The sequence below is a fragment of the Mus musculus genome, chromosome 18 (assembly GCF_000001635.26).
Source record: "Mus musculus strain C57BL/6J chromosome 18, GRCm38.p6 C57BL/6J".
Lineage (NCBI taxonomy): Eukaryota > Metazoa > Chordata > Mammalia > Rodentia > Muridae > Mus > Mus musculus.
Window position 1 is genome coordinate 44,821,916 of NC_000084.6, and position 15,761 is coordinate 44,837,676.

General features: G+C 40.2%; 1 protein-coding gene across 3 annotated transcripts in view; it reads left to right on the top strand.

The window, feature by feature from the left end:
• Positions 1-5,814: 5,814 nt before the first annotated feature.
• The window catches only part of Ythdc2 (YTH domain containing 2), a 61,991-nt gene continuing 52,044 nt past the window's right edge, over positions 5,815-15,761 (top strand). Inside the window, exons 1-5 of one of the 3 annotated variants that reach the window (XR_385990.4) lie at positions 5,815-7,003; positions 8,237-8,327; positions 11,107-11,303; positions 12,544-12,743; positions 15,426-15,592. Coding sequence is in view for 1 of the 3 variants with exons in the window: in NM_001163013.1 (NP_001156485.1) it covers positions 6,772-7,003; positions 8,237-8,327; positions 11,107-11,303; positions 12,544-12,743; positions 15,426-15,592 (887 nt within the window). In the remaining 2 variants the exon portion in view is untranslated. The remainder of the gene's footprint in view (positions 7,004-8,236; positions 8,328-11,106; positions 11,304-12,543; positions 12,744-15,425; positions 15,593-15,761) is intronic. The other 2 variants (NM_001163013.1, XM_030250454.1) reach the window with 2 other exon arrangements.

Genomic DNA, 15,761 nt, shown 5'->3' on the forward strand with positions numbered 1-15,761 from the left:
CAACATATACATTTTGATGTCTCCATCAGTATACATGCATAAAATGGTAGAGTTAGAGGTGGTTTTGCGGTTTCTTAAACCTTAGGCAATGAGAAAAACCATCAGGTTTAAATAGGGCCGGACTTAATTTCTCCGATTAACTTAATCTGAGTTTATTTCAGGGTTCTTCAGTGTACGTAGGTTTGCTTCTGACTTTTAGAGGAGTTATGATCTAACAAGCATTGGGTACTGTGTTTCTGATCCTTTGCTGACTGTTTGCATCTAACTTAAGTCACTCATTGCTTTATTCCCTACTATAAGACTCCTTCAGGCCCTGGTATCTGCTTTTGCCAATTCTAGCCCCATCGACTGATGTTTATAACAATGAGTCTTAATTGACTACACATATTGTGTCACTGTTCTTCCCTGGGGAGTCACTCCAGGGCTACACTTAGGAGAACATCTGCTTTGGTCCATTTTCTATTAATAACACAGGGCTGAAAGACTGGGTACATCATAAAGAAAAGAGATTCCTTTTGGTTCAAAGTTGGGTTCTAGGGCTAAGGGAACAAATTTAGGTAGGGAATTCTAGATGCACTGTCCATGTACAGTCCTTAGGAAATGGAGGAAATCATATGGCAAGATAAGGCAAGTCCACATGTACGCTCAATTCTCTCTCTGCCTTATTATGGTTAGAATGAAAAAGTGCCCCCCCATAGGCTTATGTATTTGCACACTTGGTCACCATGTTGTAGCACTATTTGGGAAGTGATCAATCCTTTAGGAGGTGCAGCGTTGCTGGAGGAAGTGCATCATTGGGAGCAGTCTTTGAAGGATTATAGCACTGCCCTCACTTCCTGCTCTGTTTCTCTCTCTCTGCCTCCTGTATGTGGTTGACATGTCATCTCTCACTTTCCTGCTCCTACCATTATGGATATCTAAACCCCTGGAACTATAAGCCAAACTCTCCTTTAAGTTGCTTTTGGTCATGGTACTTCATCTCAGCAACAGAAAAATAACTAATACATGTGTACTCCCCAACACTGTAAAGTCTTCAGCATTCTCTTTCTCATGGTGGTCTCTATCGTGGCCATATCTCCTCCTAATCACCGGTAAAGGCCTCACCTCTAAATACTGTGGTTGGATCATGTTTCTATTGTCTGGCTACCTCATAATGATGAAACTTCATCATGAGTGTTATTGGAGACAACACATACACAAACCATAAAAACAGCATGTCCTTACTAGGCCTCCTAAGACCTCAAAAAAGGCTGCTTTCCCTAATGGGATTGTATATCAGGATCCTTTTAAGTAGCTCACTTCCTTCCTAGTACGTGGCCTTTCTCCTTCAGGTTTTAGGGAGCCAAAGCTAACCTAAGACAACTCTCCTTGAAATAAAAGGCCACAAATAACCTATCTAAACAAGAAGAGGCTAGAGGGGTAGAAAATGTGGGTGGTAAGGAGACAAAGGGTGAAAGAAAGTATCTATAACAGCAATTACAAAGCAATGTGGCTACATCTTAAGAGTCTACTCTAGTAGGGTAATTTCACAGACAAAGAGAGTCATCCAGGGTACCTTACAGAACTCTCTGAGGTAGCATGCTGGTATGGCATGAGCTGTTTGTAAGTATGCTAAAGCGTTGATAACACCAGTGCTTGGGCAGCTAGATAGAAACTGGAGCTGTCCTAGTCAGTTTTCTTGGCCCAATTGCTTCTGGACAAGATGACCCTTATCTAGATCTCTTTATAGTAATCAGAACACACTAATTTTTTTTTAAATAAAAGTTTTCATGAAATTTAGTTTAGCCTCAAAGTCTTTGTGAAGCTGGAGCTGATCTTGAACTCCTGATTCTCCTGTTTCCCATTACTGAGATTACAAGTATGTGCCAATGCCCAGAACAGACTATGTTAACTTTTTATTTGTGAGCTATTGTTGTATCACAAACCAAACCCAAAACTTATGGCATAATACAAAGTGTATTGTATTTGTCCACGAATGCTGTGGACCAAAACTTGGAATGTATGTCAAGAAGAGGCTTTTGATCTTACTTTGGGTCATATATGTGCCTCCTCCATCCCCTGTCTGCAACTTGTTGAAGGGCATATTTTTCCAATGCCATTGGTGTTGACTAATGGTATGTCCATAAGCCTTTATAAGCTAGCTTCCAGTTCTTTATATGGGGGAAGCAGAATGCCTAAGAGTAAAGGAGGCTAAGTACGAATGCACAATTATCATTCAAACCTCTGGTCATTGAGGTCACTGTGGTCAAAGGTAAGTTCACAGCTGAAAGGCACAGTCATTGTAAGTATGTAAAGATACGAGTACAAGGAAGTGTGATTTGTCAGGAGCAATTCATGCAAGAACTGCCACAGTGCTATAAACAAACATTCCCAAAACTCAGTGGCTCCCACAATCAAGTGCCATTTCTTACTAATGTCAGACCAAATTGGTAAGATGACTTTCAGAATCATAATGGAGTCCTGAACTCTTCTATATAGTGTATCTATTATTGTCCAAGAACTTTCCTCTGACAAGGAAAAGCAGAAAATGCAGGCATGACAGAAGGGTTTAGAGACAAAGCCCAGAAGTGGTATATGTTTCTTCCAGCAACATTCCAATGGGTAACACTTAGCCATGTAGCTTACAGTTAACGCAATGTCCAAAATTAATATAATGTCCAAAATATAATGCACACATTTATTGGTGAGCACTGCAACTCATTGACATGATTAATAATGGCAAATTGAAATAAAAAGGAACACAATTGTTTTAAACTAAGTTCTTACACCAGAATCCAACAAGCCATAAAGAAAACCCAAGTAAAGTTATATGCCACCAAAATGAAACTAAGTTGTTCCCTGGTTTTGTAAAATTATAAGAGGAAAATGAGAGATGGAGTCAAAGAGGGAAGAAAAGGAGAGGAGTGGAGAGCAAGAAGGGGAAGGGAGAGCAGATGTGGGGAGGGAGCGAGCACATTTCCCCAGGAAAGCCAGTTTCAGTTGGCCTGAGAAAATTTTCTCTACTTTAGTCTTTATGCCTAAATCAATCAATTAATAAACAAAACAAAACACCAGAAGCTAGGCATGCCTACAGTCCCGGCATTCAGGAGTTTAAGGTGAAAGGACAGTGAGTTTCAGGCTAGCCTGTTCTAATAGTAAGACCTCAACAAAATAAATAACAACAAAATAAGCTGCCATAACTTCCCGAGAAACAGCCAGTTTTCTGTTCCTCCCTTTCTTCCTGACACAGCCATCTGCTTTTGCTCTTTGCTTCTGCTTTCTTCAGTCCTTCAGTTTTCATAAAGCTGACCTCCTATAATGTACGAACCAAGTTTTACCTCGTTCTAGAATCACAAAGAAAATTAAAATCTCTGAACAAAATTGTTATAATTTTGTTTGTAAATTGGTCTTCTTGCCACACATAAAACAAACATATTCCCTCCCTGAGAAGTCCAAAGTTCTACTTAGTCACTGCAAACAGGATCTGTTGTTGAGTCACAGTCCTCCAATAAGGTGAAAATGTCTTTATACGGTATGTAATGTGTAAATGTGTACACTGCATGTCTCCACCCACATTTAGAATATCTGTATGAACATTTCCCACCTAGGAAAGAGAGGCACTTAAGACACAGTAAGTGCTCAGTGGTCCAGAGCTTCTGTGGAAGCCATCTTTTCCTGTGGTGTGCTGGTTAATCTTGAGCATCAACTTGACAGCATTGGCAATCACCTAGGAGACAAACGCCTGGGCACACCTGTGAAGGCATTTCCAGAGAGATTTAACTGAGGCAGGAAGACTCGCCTGAATGTTGGTAGCAGCAACCCATGGGCTTGGGCCCTAGATGAATACAGAAGAAGATAGGGAACCGAGTGGCAGACTCCATCTCTCCCTGCTTCCTTACTGTGGCTGCCATGTGACCAGCTGTGTTCCATTTCTGTCACAAAAGCAAAACTGTTCTTGGCCCTCTGCCCCCCTCAGGTGTGTTCTACTGTTCTCTCAATCTTTGAGCCAAATTACACTCCTGCTTCCTTAACTTGTGTTTGCCAGTATTTTTTTTTTATCAGTGACTTGCTACTGAGTGAAGCCACCATTCAGTTCTTAGGGCTTTGAACCATTGCCTGTGGGAAAGTTAGAGAGGTAAGCTAGACAGAGAGTCCTAGAGTGCTGCAAACGGAGTTTAACGGGTTATGCTGGTAGAAGTCTAAGAAATCAGAATGCTAGGAGAAACGTGAACGCTGGAGGCCTGGCACATGAGGTTTTAGTGAAGAGCAAAGATTAGGTCAAGAACTGGGCTAAAGACCATTTGAATGAGATTCTGGAGAAGAATCTGGCTTCATACTGCCCATGTCCTAAGAAACCTAGTGAGACTGAACAAAAAAGAAATGCACTAACTTGTTTGGAGGAGGAAATGTAAAGATAGGGTACTGTTCAAGCCATGTCATGGTTACTGCCTACCCCCTGATGTAAATCTACAGCCTGTGTGGGAGAGTGAGTGTGAACAAGAAGATCCAACAAACGTGGTGTGCTGAGGGAAGGAGTGTAAGGCAGTGTGAAGCTGCAAATAAGGCAGGTGCAGAGAAAATGTCTGGAGTTGTTACAGAGACTACACCTCAAGAGAAATCTAGCAGGTGACACCTGGATAGAAGAAAGGTGTCATTTGAGTAAGATCCTGTCTATCAAAAAAAAAAAAAATTCAACCTGTGAAAATACAGACTCACTTGAGAGAACCCAAGCTGACAATGATGCTGAAGGACTTCTCTGCACTGATTCTGTGCAGATGTGTGTCATTGCCACGGTTTTTTCTTTGTTGGTACAGGAGAAAATTGTCCTCTGTGGTATGTTTTTCTGATTTTTTTCAAGACAAAGTTTGTAATATATCTTCTGGAAATTATCTTAGTCTACCTCAAAGCTAGTTACTTGTTTTAGATAGGGACAGAGTTATCTTAGGCTCATCTCTACTTGCCCAAAGCTGATTTTAGTAATCAAAGAAATAGGTAGCTCAAGGACAACAATAAAATATTCCTGAGAGTTGAAATACCATTCCTTTTCTATTTTCCTTCCTTCTGTCTCCTTTCTTCCTCCTCCTCTTCTCCCTCTCTTCCACCTTTTCTTTTCTTTTCCTTTTTCTCTCCTTCCTTCCTTCCTTCCTTCCTTCCTTCCTTCCTTCCTTCCTTCTTTCTTTCTTTCTTTCTTTCTTTCTTTCTTTCTTCCTTTTTGAGACAGGGTTTTTCTATGTAGCCATCGCTGTCCTGGAACTTGATCTGTAGACCAGGCAACATTAGAAAAAAACACTTGTGAGTGCCGAAGGAATGACAACAAACAAGATAATGTTCATTTTCGTAGTAGCTCATTACTTTTGGCAAGAGCAACTAAAATACTTTCAAATGTTGCAAAGGACAGCACAAGATTAGAGAGCCTGTCTATGCAAGGGCCACAATCCATTTTTAGATTATGGTACAGAGGAATTCTCAGAGGAAAGACTGCTTTCTCCAAGACAACAAAAAGTAAAACCAAACAACCAAATTAAGTGCATCTGAGCAGTGTGAGGGTGAGTGTTGGCACAGTTGATAACATAGAGGATCTGGAGGGTTAATTATAATGAGAAATTTATGGTTTGTTCTAGTTGCAGAGGAGAGCAACTGGAAGGCTGCACATGAGGGCATGTTACTATACTCTGGTTCTAATTTTCAAATAAGGAAATGGTTATGCCTGTTGCTCTCCAGAGAATGGCAATAATGACGCCATAGTGGAAGCAATTCAGGTTATCAGAATTAGATTAATATTAGTAGGGCTCTATTTGAGCCAATGGCAAGTCTCATAATCTTCACAACTTTTTTTTTTTTTTTTTTTTTTGAGACAGGGTTTAACTCTTGTAGCCTGAGCTGTTCTAGAACTCACTGGGTAGACCGGGCTGGCATCAAACGTGGCCTCTCAAGTTCTGGGATTAAAGGCGTTTGTCACCACCGCCTCCCCAACTCATGAGAGGTTCCTCTTTATACTTAATCTTGCCACAAAACAGAACTATTCTCATCGCTATGCGTTCCACATCCACGGTGGGCTCTTCCCTAAAACTGTGAGCACTTCAGTAACTATCATGTAAGCATTTCATTTTGGGGACGATCATTACTCTTTTGGGTTGCGAGGTAAAAGAGTTAAATCTTTATTTCGGGTAATCGAGTTTTCAATGTGTCTCAGAATGAAAGATATATACTAAAAGGTTATGCGTTATTTAAAATCAAACCAGTCGGTCCCCTCACTGTACTTACTTTGCTCCTACTAGACCACGAACCCCAGAATTGCGGGGAAAACCCTTGTTTCCAGCGCGTTCGAGTTTGTGACTCTAGCGCTGGGCAGAAGAAGCCCGTTATAAAGAAAGGAGCGAAGCATTAGATGATCGAGTGGGTAACCGAAATAATATGTCCTCCAATTAAATGACACTTTTGGAGAACCAAAGCCTCGGGGTCGTGAGGACCACAGCACCCCTCCAAGGACCGCATTCCCCAGCGCAGCACCCGCACAGCCAGCGCTCCCGCGTTCTGGGGTCGCGCGCGGCGCGCCCTCGTGACGTCATCACGCGCGCGCCCGCCCGCCCGCCCGCAGCTTCTCTGGGTTAGAGTGGTGCCGGCGCTTTCGCTTCCACCGCTGCCGTGAGCGGCGCTTTCCCGCCGGTCGCCCCCGGCGCTGTCTTCCGAGCGTTCAGTCCGCCGCGTCCTCACCGGCTCTCTTGTCTCTGTCACTGCTCGCTGGCAGCAGGCCTGGCCGCTCCCACGCGGAGCGAGCTTCTCCTCAGGGCCATGTCCAGGCCGAGCAGCGTCTCGCCGCGTCCGCCGGCTCCTAGCGGAGGCGGCACGGGCGGCGGTGGAGGTGGCAGTGGCGGCGGCGGTGGCGGTGGCGGCGGCGGCCCAGCTTCGTGTGGTCCTGGAGGCGGTGGCCGGGCCAAGGGCCTCAAAGACATTCGTATCGACGAGGAGGTGAAGATCGCCGTCAACATCGCTCTGGAGCGCTTCCGCTACGGTGACCAGAGAGGTGAGGCTTCTGACGGGGACCTCGCGGGCTGACACCCGCCCCCAGGCCCGCCCCTGATGGGCAGAGGAACCCGGGCCCGGCCGCAGAGGTGAAACCAGCGCCGTCTAGTGACTGTTGGTCAGAGTGGGATGCCCTAGGGGTCGGTGGGGTTAGAGAGCAGTCGCTGGGCATCAGAAGATGGAAAGGCTACGCTACGCCCGGGTGGGAAATGTTCTCCCAGGTATTTTTCTGCAACCCGAGGCCGCCAAGTCAACATTATATTTTTAAGGAGTTGGTAAGCCCCTACCATCCTCGTTATTATTGAAAAGAAGGTGTAGCCTTACTTAAAGCTGAGAAAGCTTCAGAGGAGGCTTTGACTTTATTGAAATTCTAGATGCACCAAATGAAACACAAACTTGTAAGTGTGCTTCGTACTTTATCAGGTTAGAGACCTATTTGGTACGAGCCTCCTAGTATACAACTGAGTTTACCCGTAGTGTCTGCCTAGCGTTATTTGAATGCTCATTTTGATTCGCCTTCTTAACTAATAATTTGCTGAGGCTTATTGTCTGAAACGATTTTGAACATATATTTGACAGAAGCAAAATGTCGCAACAAATCCAGTCTGAAATATTGAGCAAGAGCCCCCTGCAGTTTTGAGAACAGAGACATGAGCAGCGGTTCAGCTTGAGAATTCATCATGTTTGAGCATACCTCATTATTGAAGGAAATACAGTTTTGTTAAGGAAGGCAGGGATAAGTTAAATTGTAAAATATGTCCATAGTTATACCAATTTAAGATTTCAGTAAAGGTAGTAATCTTTGATGGATTTTCAAGTCCTTTATCATATTTAGGCCTTATGTGTAGCATAATAATATCAGAATTCTGGGCTGAAGAGATGGCTCAGTAATTCCTCTTGCAGACTGCTATTGGAGAAGACCCAGGTTTGATTCTCAGCACCCCATGATGGCTTGAAACCCATCAAGTTAGCTTCAGAGGGTCTGATGCTTCTTCTGATCTGTGGACACATATGGTGCACACACACACACACACACACACACACATACACACAGTGCACACACACACAAATAAATAAATATTAAAAGTTAATATCAGAATCCTATTAGATGTGAGTTACTAAATAAAATTACTTTTCATATAAAATATATACTTTGATTTATACTTACATGTATTTTTTCATGTTTTATACCTATAATTGTCTGTCTATAAGTGGAACCTTTTTTCCTACATAGAAATGGAATTCCCTTCTTCTTTGACCAGTACGGAAAGAGCCTTTATTCACCGACTAAGTCAATCTCTTGGTTTAGTTTCTAAAAGTAAAGGGTAAGTGTACAACTTTTCTTATTTTTACAAAAGTATTTACTACAAAAACGTATACAGGTGTCTGCCTACATTTAAGTCATTATTTCTGCTTTAACTTTACATTCTGAAGTATATGTAGTATATGTAAATAAACTCATTTTAGGCCTGTATCAAGATCAGCTTTTCTTCCTCCAATCCACTTTGCCTCCCAGGTGCGGAAAATAAGTTAGAGCCTGAGAGATGATGGCTCATCTTGTCAAAGCATCTGGTGTCTAAGCCAAACAACCTGAATTCCATCCTCAGAGCCCGCCTTGAGCAAAGAGAGAAAAGTAAAGCTCACTGTGGCTAAAACACTAACGAGCAGGAGACTGCAGAATGGGCCACAAGCTTGCACAGTGGTACAAATAGCAAGTGAGACCCAGCCTCAAGTAGGAGAAAGGAGAGAATAGACTCCGAATAGTTGTCCAATGACCTCCACAAGGACTCCTGAGTTTACACATACTCATAAGTTTAAATATTTTTAAAAGGTGAATATAGTTCCATTATTCGTGTTAGGTTCTTTATTTTTGGACTGCTAAGGTGACAGATACTTTTCAATGGAGATTTAGATTTGAACCTGCTTGATTTGAGTTATTTATACACACAGATGGAGTCTGTTAGAGAAGTTTCAGTTTGGTCCATCAGTTTGCTTTTGGGCTTCAGGAAAGAGTACTTTTGTAATCATAGCCTCTACCTTAGTGTCTGGTGTATATTCATGAATTATGAGTAATTTCAGAAAAAAAAATTAGCTAAGGGTGAATGTAACAAAGCTTCCCAAGATAATTTTTAGAGGAATTAAAGTGTCTTGGCTTCACAGACCTGTTAGAGATATTCTTATTAACCAGGATACAGTGTTATAGAACTAAAATGATGTACTTTTGATCATATAGTCAATTAATTAAAAAATTATTGCTGAAGAACTCCAGACTTCTGTCATGCTTATTTAAGTCCAACATTATTTCTACCATATGTAGTTAAAGTTTTATGAAATGAACAGCACAGGGGAATGAATAACCCCTGTATGCACTGAAATTTCAGACAATGAGAAACAGCACAGGGGAAAAGAACCTGCTACAAAGAGTATGTTTAGAATCTAGAGATTCCAGTTTGCTGTGGAAATGACAGTTTTTGATCAAGTTATAGTTTTCCCTCTTGATTCAGAGTCTCAGGTAACCCAGGCTGACCTTGAAGTCCATGATGATTGTCAGGCTTTCACCTCAGAAGTGCTGCAAATACAAGTAGCTGTCACCACAGCAGCTAATTTAGACAGACCATGCTTGAGTTGATCTCCTCAGTTAGGGCAGATCACAGCATTGAGAACGGAACAGTTCATCCTGGTATTCACTGGGAACATGCAGAAATGTAAATGTTAGCAAAGTAAGAGCTGCACTTAAAAGACCTACAGCAAAAACTACAGTTTAGCCCTCAGTTTAATGTTCTTTTACATCTTTTTTATTTTACTCTTATGCATTTATGCATGTGAGGACACATTCATGTGCACACATGCCGTGGCACATGTGCCGTTGTCCGTTGGCAACTTGCAGGAGTTGGTTCTCTCCATCCGTCATGTGGATTCCCAGGATTGACCTCAGGTTGTCAGGGTTGTCAGCAAGTCTGGTCCCAGTTTACTGTTCTTACGGAGAAGATATTGTTGACAAAATTTAAATGTAATGAAAATTGGGAAAATTAGAAAATAATGTCATTTTCACCAATTTGTAGTTTCATTGCTCATTACAATATGATAGTTACATTATCAAATGAAAGTGTTGTGAGAAATATTTTCCTTAACTATGAAATGATTTTTTATTGTAATAGTTTTTATTTATTTAAAGCCTGCTCTATGACAGATGCTATAATTTACCTCTAGCTTCTTAATCATATGAATACCTACTTCAAAGTAGGTATTATAACTTGGGCTTAGAGCCATTCTTAATTAGCTTATGTTCTCACCACTAACAAACAGTAAAGCTGGGATTCCCACCCAAGTCTGCGCTTCTTAGAGTCAAGTTTTTCATCAGTACAACTTGACTAAATTCAGGCATATATTATTAAACCTTTCAGAACACATCTGGGACTTCTTGTGTCTATAACGTTTTACCTGAGACTGTTGGTTTTATGACTTAAAGAAGTCTTGAAAGATATGGTCAGTTGTGTATGAACTAAACAGACATCCAGCCAGGAACTTGAGCTATTACAGAATTGTATGGTCACAGGCTTTGGGAAAATTTATTTTTCATTTACAAAGTATGTGTTTGAAGTAATTATTGGCGGCACTGTGTTACACAGTTGAGCTTCAGCTATTAAAAGTGGCTCTTCTAACAGGCTCCCCTGGGAATGTAATAAACACGTTCCCAACGCATCCCAAGGACATATGAATATGAACAGCCAGCCATCACCGTTTCAGTATGTTTAGGGACTTCTGTTCAGATTGTCTCACCTTTATATGCTTCTTGGTATGTGTTAACTGGTGAGGCTGGGCTTACCAAGAAGTCTGCTAAATTTAAATTTTAACATTTACGGATGAATTAAGCTGCTTTTCCCGTGTGTTATTGTTGATTTAAGAAATGGGTTTGTAGTATTTTGATATTTTAATTAAAGATACTCTTTGGACTGCTCTATTTTTCTTTATTTTTTGGGGGGGGACTTTTAATATCAGAAAATTTTTCCTTGTTTCACTTGAGATTATTTTCTAAGTAGGCATACATCGTGTGTGAACAAGTTGACTATATATAGTAAATAAATTATTTCTATTAATATTCAGAAAGGGAGCAAATAGATACCTAACTGTGAAGAAGAAAGATGGATCAGAAACAGCTCATGCAATGATGACCTGTAATTTGACTCATAACACAAAACATGCTGTTAGGAGCCTAATTCAGAGATTTCCTGTCACCAATAAAGAACGTACTGAACTCCTACCTAAAACAGAAAGAGGAAATGTGTTTGCAGTTGAAGCTGGTATGTATTTTCCAGGGAGCTGCCTTACTTACCCTGTTATTTGGTGATTATTTTTTCCCACCTTAGATTTATTTTTGAGAGCTAATATGGTACAAGTTTCTTTTCGGTTTTAATAGTGTATTAAGGTGATTAAGAATTATGAGAATTTTGGAATAAAATAAAGTATTAAGGCATATGGTAAAAGTGAACCAAGTTTTTTGAAGGTTGTCATAATAACTACTGCTCATTGAATAGTTACCATGTGCTTTGCAGTATCCTCACTCCTAGCCTCACTGTAGCATCCTCTGGGTGGTAAAATGTGAGCGTTGAAGAAGCTGGAGCTCATAAGAGTGACGAGATCCATTTAAGGTTACTCAGCTAGCTGCTGAACACTGCTGGGTGTGACTCCAGAGTCTGTGACTTTTCTGTGTCACTCAGTGCCTTGATGTGCTAATCCTCGATGTGGTGCTTTAAACTGGGACTTTTGCCTCTGAGAAGGGGTGGGGAAGAATCTTCAGTATGCTAAACTACTCAGACAGCTGAGATATGAATCAAAAAACGAAGTCATAATTTTATTCAGAAAAATAGCTTTCAAGGTGAGAAAATGCTCTAACTGCCCAGTGCACACTGTGTGGTTATTGTTGTGTATGGGAGCAGGTCCACAGCTCATAGGGCATAGGTGATCCTAGACAGCAAGACCTTGACTTACTTAGCTTTAAAAGGTTGGTTGTTTTGCTATGCAGGGTTATGCACACATTCTACCATTGAGCTATAACTTGAGCCCTAAAGAAAGCATCTTAAGTGTGAACACATAGAAATAGCTTGAGTGATTTGGACAATACCTCCTTTATTATACCTGCTTTGCCATACATGGATTTTAGCTGAAATGCTCAGTTGGAAAATTCATTAATCACTAGAACTTTGTATTTACAAATATTATTCTATTTTTGACATTACTGATAGAAGTTTTATAATAAACATGAAAATAATTTATGTTTTGTTTAGTAACCATGGAATACTTAATTTTTATTGGTTTTCATATGTTATATGTGCATTGGAAACACTTGAAAAGACCCACTGTATTTGCTGAAACTGGTAGCCTGTAAACTCACACATGCAGGAGGGCAGTAGCTGAAGCGCTGGGTAGTGAAGACTGTAGAGAACAACATTTAGAGGAGCACAGGAAATTATGTAGCTTCATTTTTAATATATCATGTCAGTGTTGATCATAAACTTTCTGTCTGTTTATTCACTTTTGAAGAAAACCGAGAAATGAGCAAGACAAGCGGGCGACTCAACAATGGCATTCCTCAAGTTCCTGTGAAAAGGGGAGAGTCTGAATTTGACTCATTCAGGCAGTCTTTACCAGTTTTTGAGAAACAAGAAGAAATTGTTAAAATAATTAAGGAAAATAAAGTAGTTTTGATAGTAGGAGAAACTGGGTCTGGAAAGACCACACAGGTTTGTTTTTTCTTTGTTGTTTGTAGAAGGAAATCCATCTCATAGTTTTATGTCAAATTTATACGATGTATTTGAAAACAAACCTCAGGTTATTCTATTAATAGTTATTTCACAAATTGTTACTGAGTGCATATAAAGAATCTATAGGAAGGAAATCTTTCAAATTACTACTTTTTTGTTTATTTATTTTTGAGACAGGGTCTCTATGTAGTTCTGGCTGGCTGGCACTTACTATGTAGAACAGGTTGGGTTGGAACTCACAGATCCTCGGTTGCTGCTTCTCGAGTACTAGGATTAAAGGCGTGTGCCTCCACACCATGCCTTATTCTTTTTTTAAACTAATGCATTTGGTCTTTAAGAAACAGAATTATGTAAGTTGTTATTTTGGGAGACTGGGCATAGAGTTCAAATTCTTATTATTTTATCTATTAGATACAGAGTCTTCATCTAGCATTTGTAACCCCATAACCATTATAACCCCATTTTCATTTATAAAATGGAACTGATACTTAGTTCATTTTAGAGTGAGATTTAAAGGTGATCTCTACAGAATACCTTATATAAAATACTAACTAGCACCTACTAGTGGAATTTACTTTAATGCTAAGATGCCATTAAATTTTTTCCTGATGTTTCTTTTCTGTTCTGTGAGCCACAAACCTACACAGAATTTAAAGAAGACTTTAGCCAGTTTCAGGAAGTAAACTATTTTTCCAGTATTTCTCCTTATTCATGTTCATAATGTAAGTGACATGGAGGCTATTATGTAGAAAACGAAAGAATTTATTCATTTTTTTGTTTGAGAATTTTATACATGCATGTAATGCATTTTAATCAGATCTACCTTTTCCTCCCCTCCAATTTCTCTCCCATCCCTTGTCATGATTTCTTCCCAACTTGATGTACTTTTAAAAAACCCACTCAGTTCACTCAGTATGCCTCTCAAGGACTGAATCCCTGCAGAAAACTGACTTTCCCTTCACCCAGCCATCAGTACAACTTAAGAGCCTTTCTCATATCCATGCTGAGATTTTGACTGGCTTGATCTTGTGCAGATCTTATGCAAGCAGTCACAGCTACTGTGAGTTCATGGGTACCGTGGCACTGACATGCTTAGCAAATACTGTTTGGCTGCAGAAATCAACTGCCTGTGGCTCTTAGAGTCTTTCTCTTCTGGTTAAGTGATTCCTGAGCCTTGGGGTAGGGTGTGATACTGCTGCCCTATGTAGAGCTGTGCACTCCATACTCTTATTCTTTGTACATTGGGCAGTCATAGGTCTCTCTCTTAGCCACTCTCTACTGTGTAAAGAAGCTTCTCTGTCAGGGCTTAGATGCACTAATCTACGGGTATAAAATAAGAGCAGGGGGACGTATTACTATATTCATTTCACAGAACAGTACTTTTTGAAATCATCCCCCAGGGCCTATGACCTAGCCAGTTTCAGGATTTTGGCCCAGTTAGCAGTATCAGGTATGAGTTCTGTCTTATGTGGCAGGCTTTGAATCCAGTCAGTATTTGGTGGTTTACTCCCATGAAATTTGCTCTACTGTTGTTCCAGTGGGCACATCTTGCTAAGCCATTAGCTATTATAGCATGTAGAGCTCACATCTGGGTAAGACTGCTGATCATTTTTCTCCCCTAGTAACATACATAGCATCTTTAGCACTTTGTAAACTAGTCAGTAGGGAGAATGCTTCCAGGTCATCAGCTTGATTTTTCCATGTCCCGTGCCTAAAGTATGTGGTGTCTTCAGGAATAGGGTCTTACCAAATTCTGGAGGGTAACCAACAATGATGGCAGTAGTCTGTAATGTATAGGACCCTACTGACCAATGACTCAAAAAGGTGTAACCCTACTGTTCTTTTTGAGAGTGTATTGTGTTTGGGAGAAGCATTGTCCCTCATTATAGGGCAACTCCATTTAAATTCCTTTTATATAATGTGCATATATTTTGGGAAGCTTGTACACTAATAGGTTTGCAGCATTTGTCAGCATGGGTCTGAGTTATCTTCGTGTGATTTTGTACCACATGCATGCAGTGCCCACAGGGATCAGAAGAAGGTCTCTGATCATCAGGGTCTGGAGTTACAGTTGTTTGTGGGCTTCACTGTGAGTGCAGGTAACAGAATGAACCCAGGTTCTCAGGAAGGATAGTGAGTGCTCTTAACTACTGAGCCACCTTTCTAGCCACCCAATAGGACTTCTTACTTTAAATATTTATGACCCTCCTGAATTTTATTATAGAAAAGTATTTGTAATTCTAGGATTGTAGGGCATTTTTATTTTTGTGATAATTTTGACTATTAAAACATTCCAGTGGAACTTTGTCATTTTTAAGATAATTTAGGGGAAGTTAACCTACAATAATGATCATTAACATCTAGGATTACATACTCAACATACTCTGGTCATTTTTTGTTTTCAGTAATATTTGAAGATCTTCTTTACCTTGAATATTTCTTGTTATATTTCATTTACAACATCTAGGTTTAGTTTTCATTGTGAACAAAAATCTCTTAAAACTATAGTTTTTCATTGATTATTAGCAGTTATATGTAACTTATTGATTTGAAGATTAATGTCTTGACATATTATGGAAATTTGATGTGTGTTTGATTTGGTTTGATATTTCTGGGTTTGCAAAATGAATACCTTATAGTGTTTTAAAATTTTTGGTTTAGATTCCTCAGTTCCTGTTAGATGATTGCTTTAAAAATGGCATCCCCTGCCGAATATTTTGTACTCAACCAAGACGACTAGCAGCGATTGCTGTGGCTGAAAGAGTTGCTGCAGAGAGAAGAGAAAGAATTGGTCAAACAATTGGTTATCAGATCCGATTAGAAAGCAGGTAAAGAAAGTCTTCTTACCTTTTACCATACTTAGAGCTAGCTAAGTGTGTATATTTACCTAAAAATAAAGGATTAAATGATCATGTGACATGGAAGAAGAAAGTTCCACTCCTAGGCAGAGAACACAGGTAGTGAATGACTGTGGAGAGAGGGTGAATCAAGTGGTCA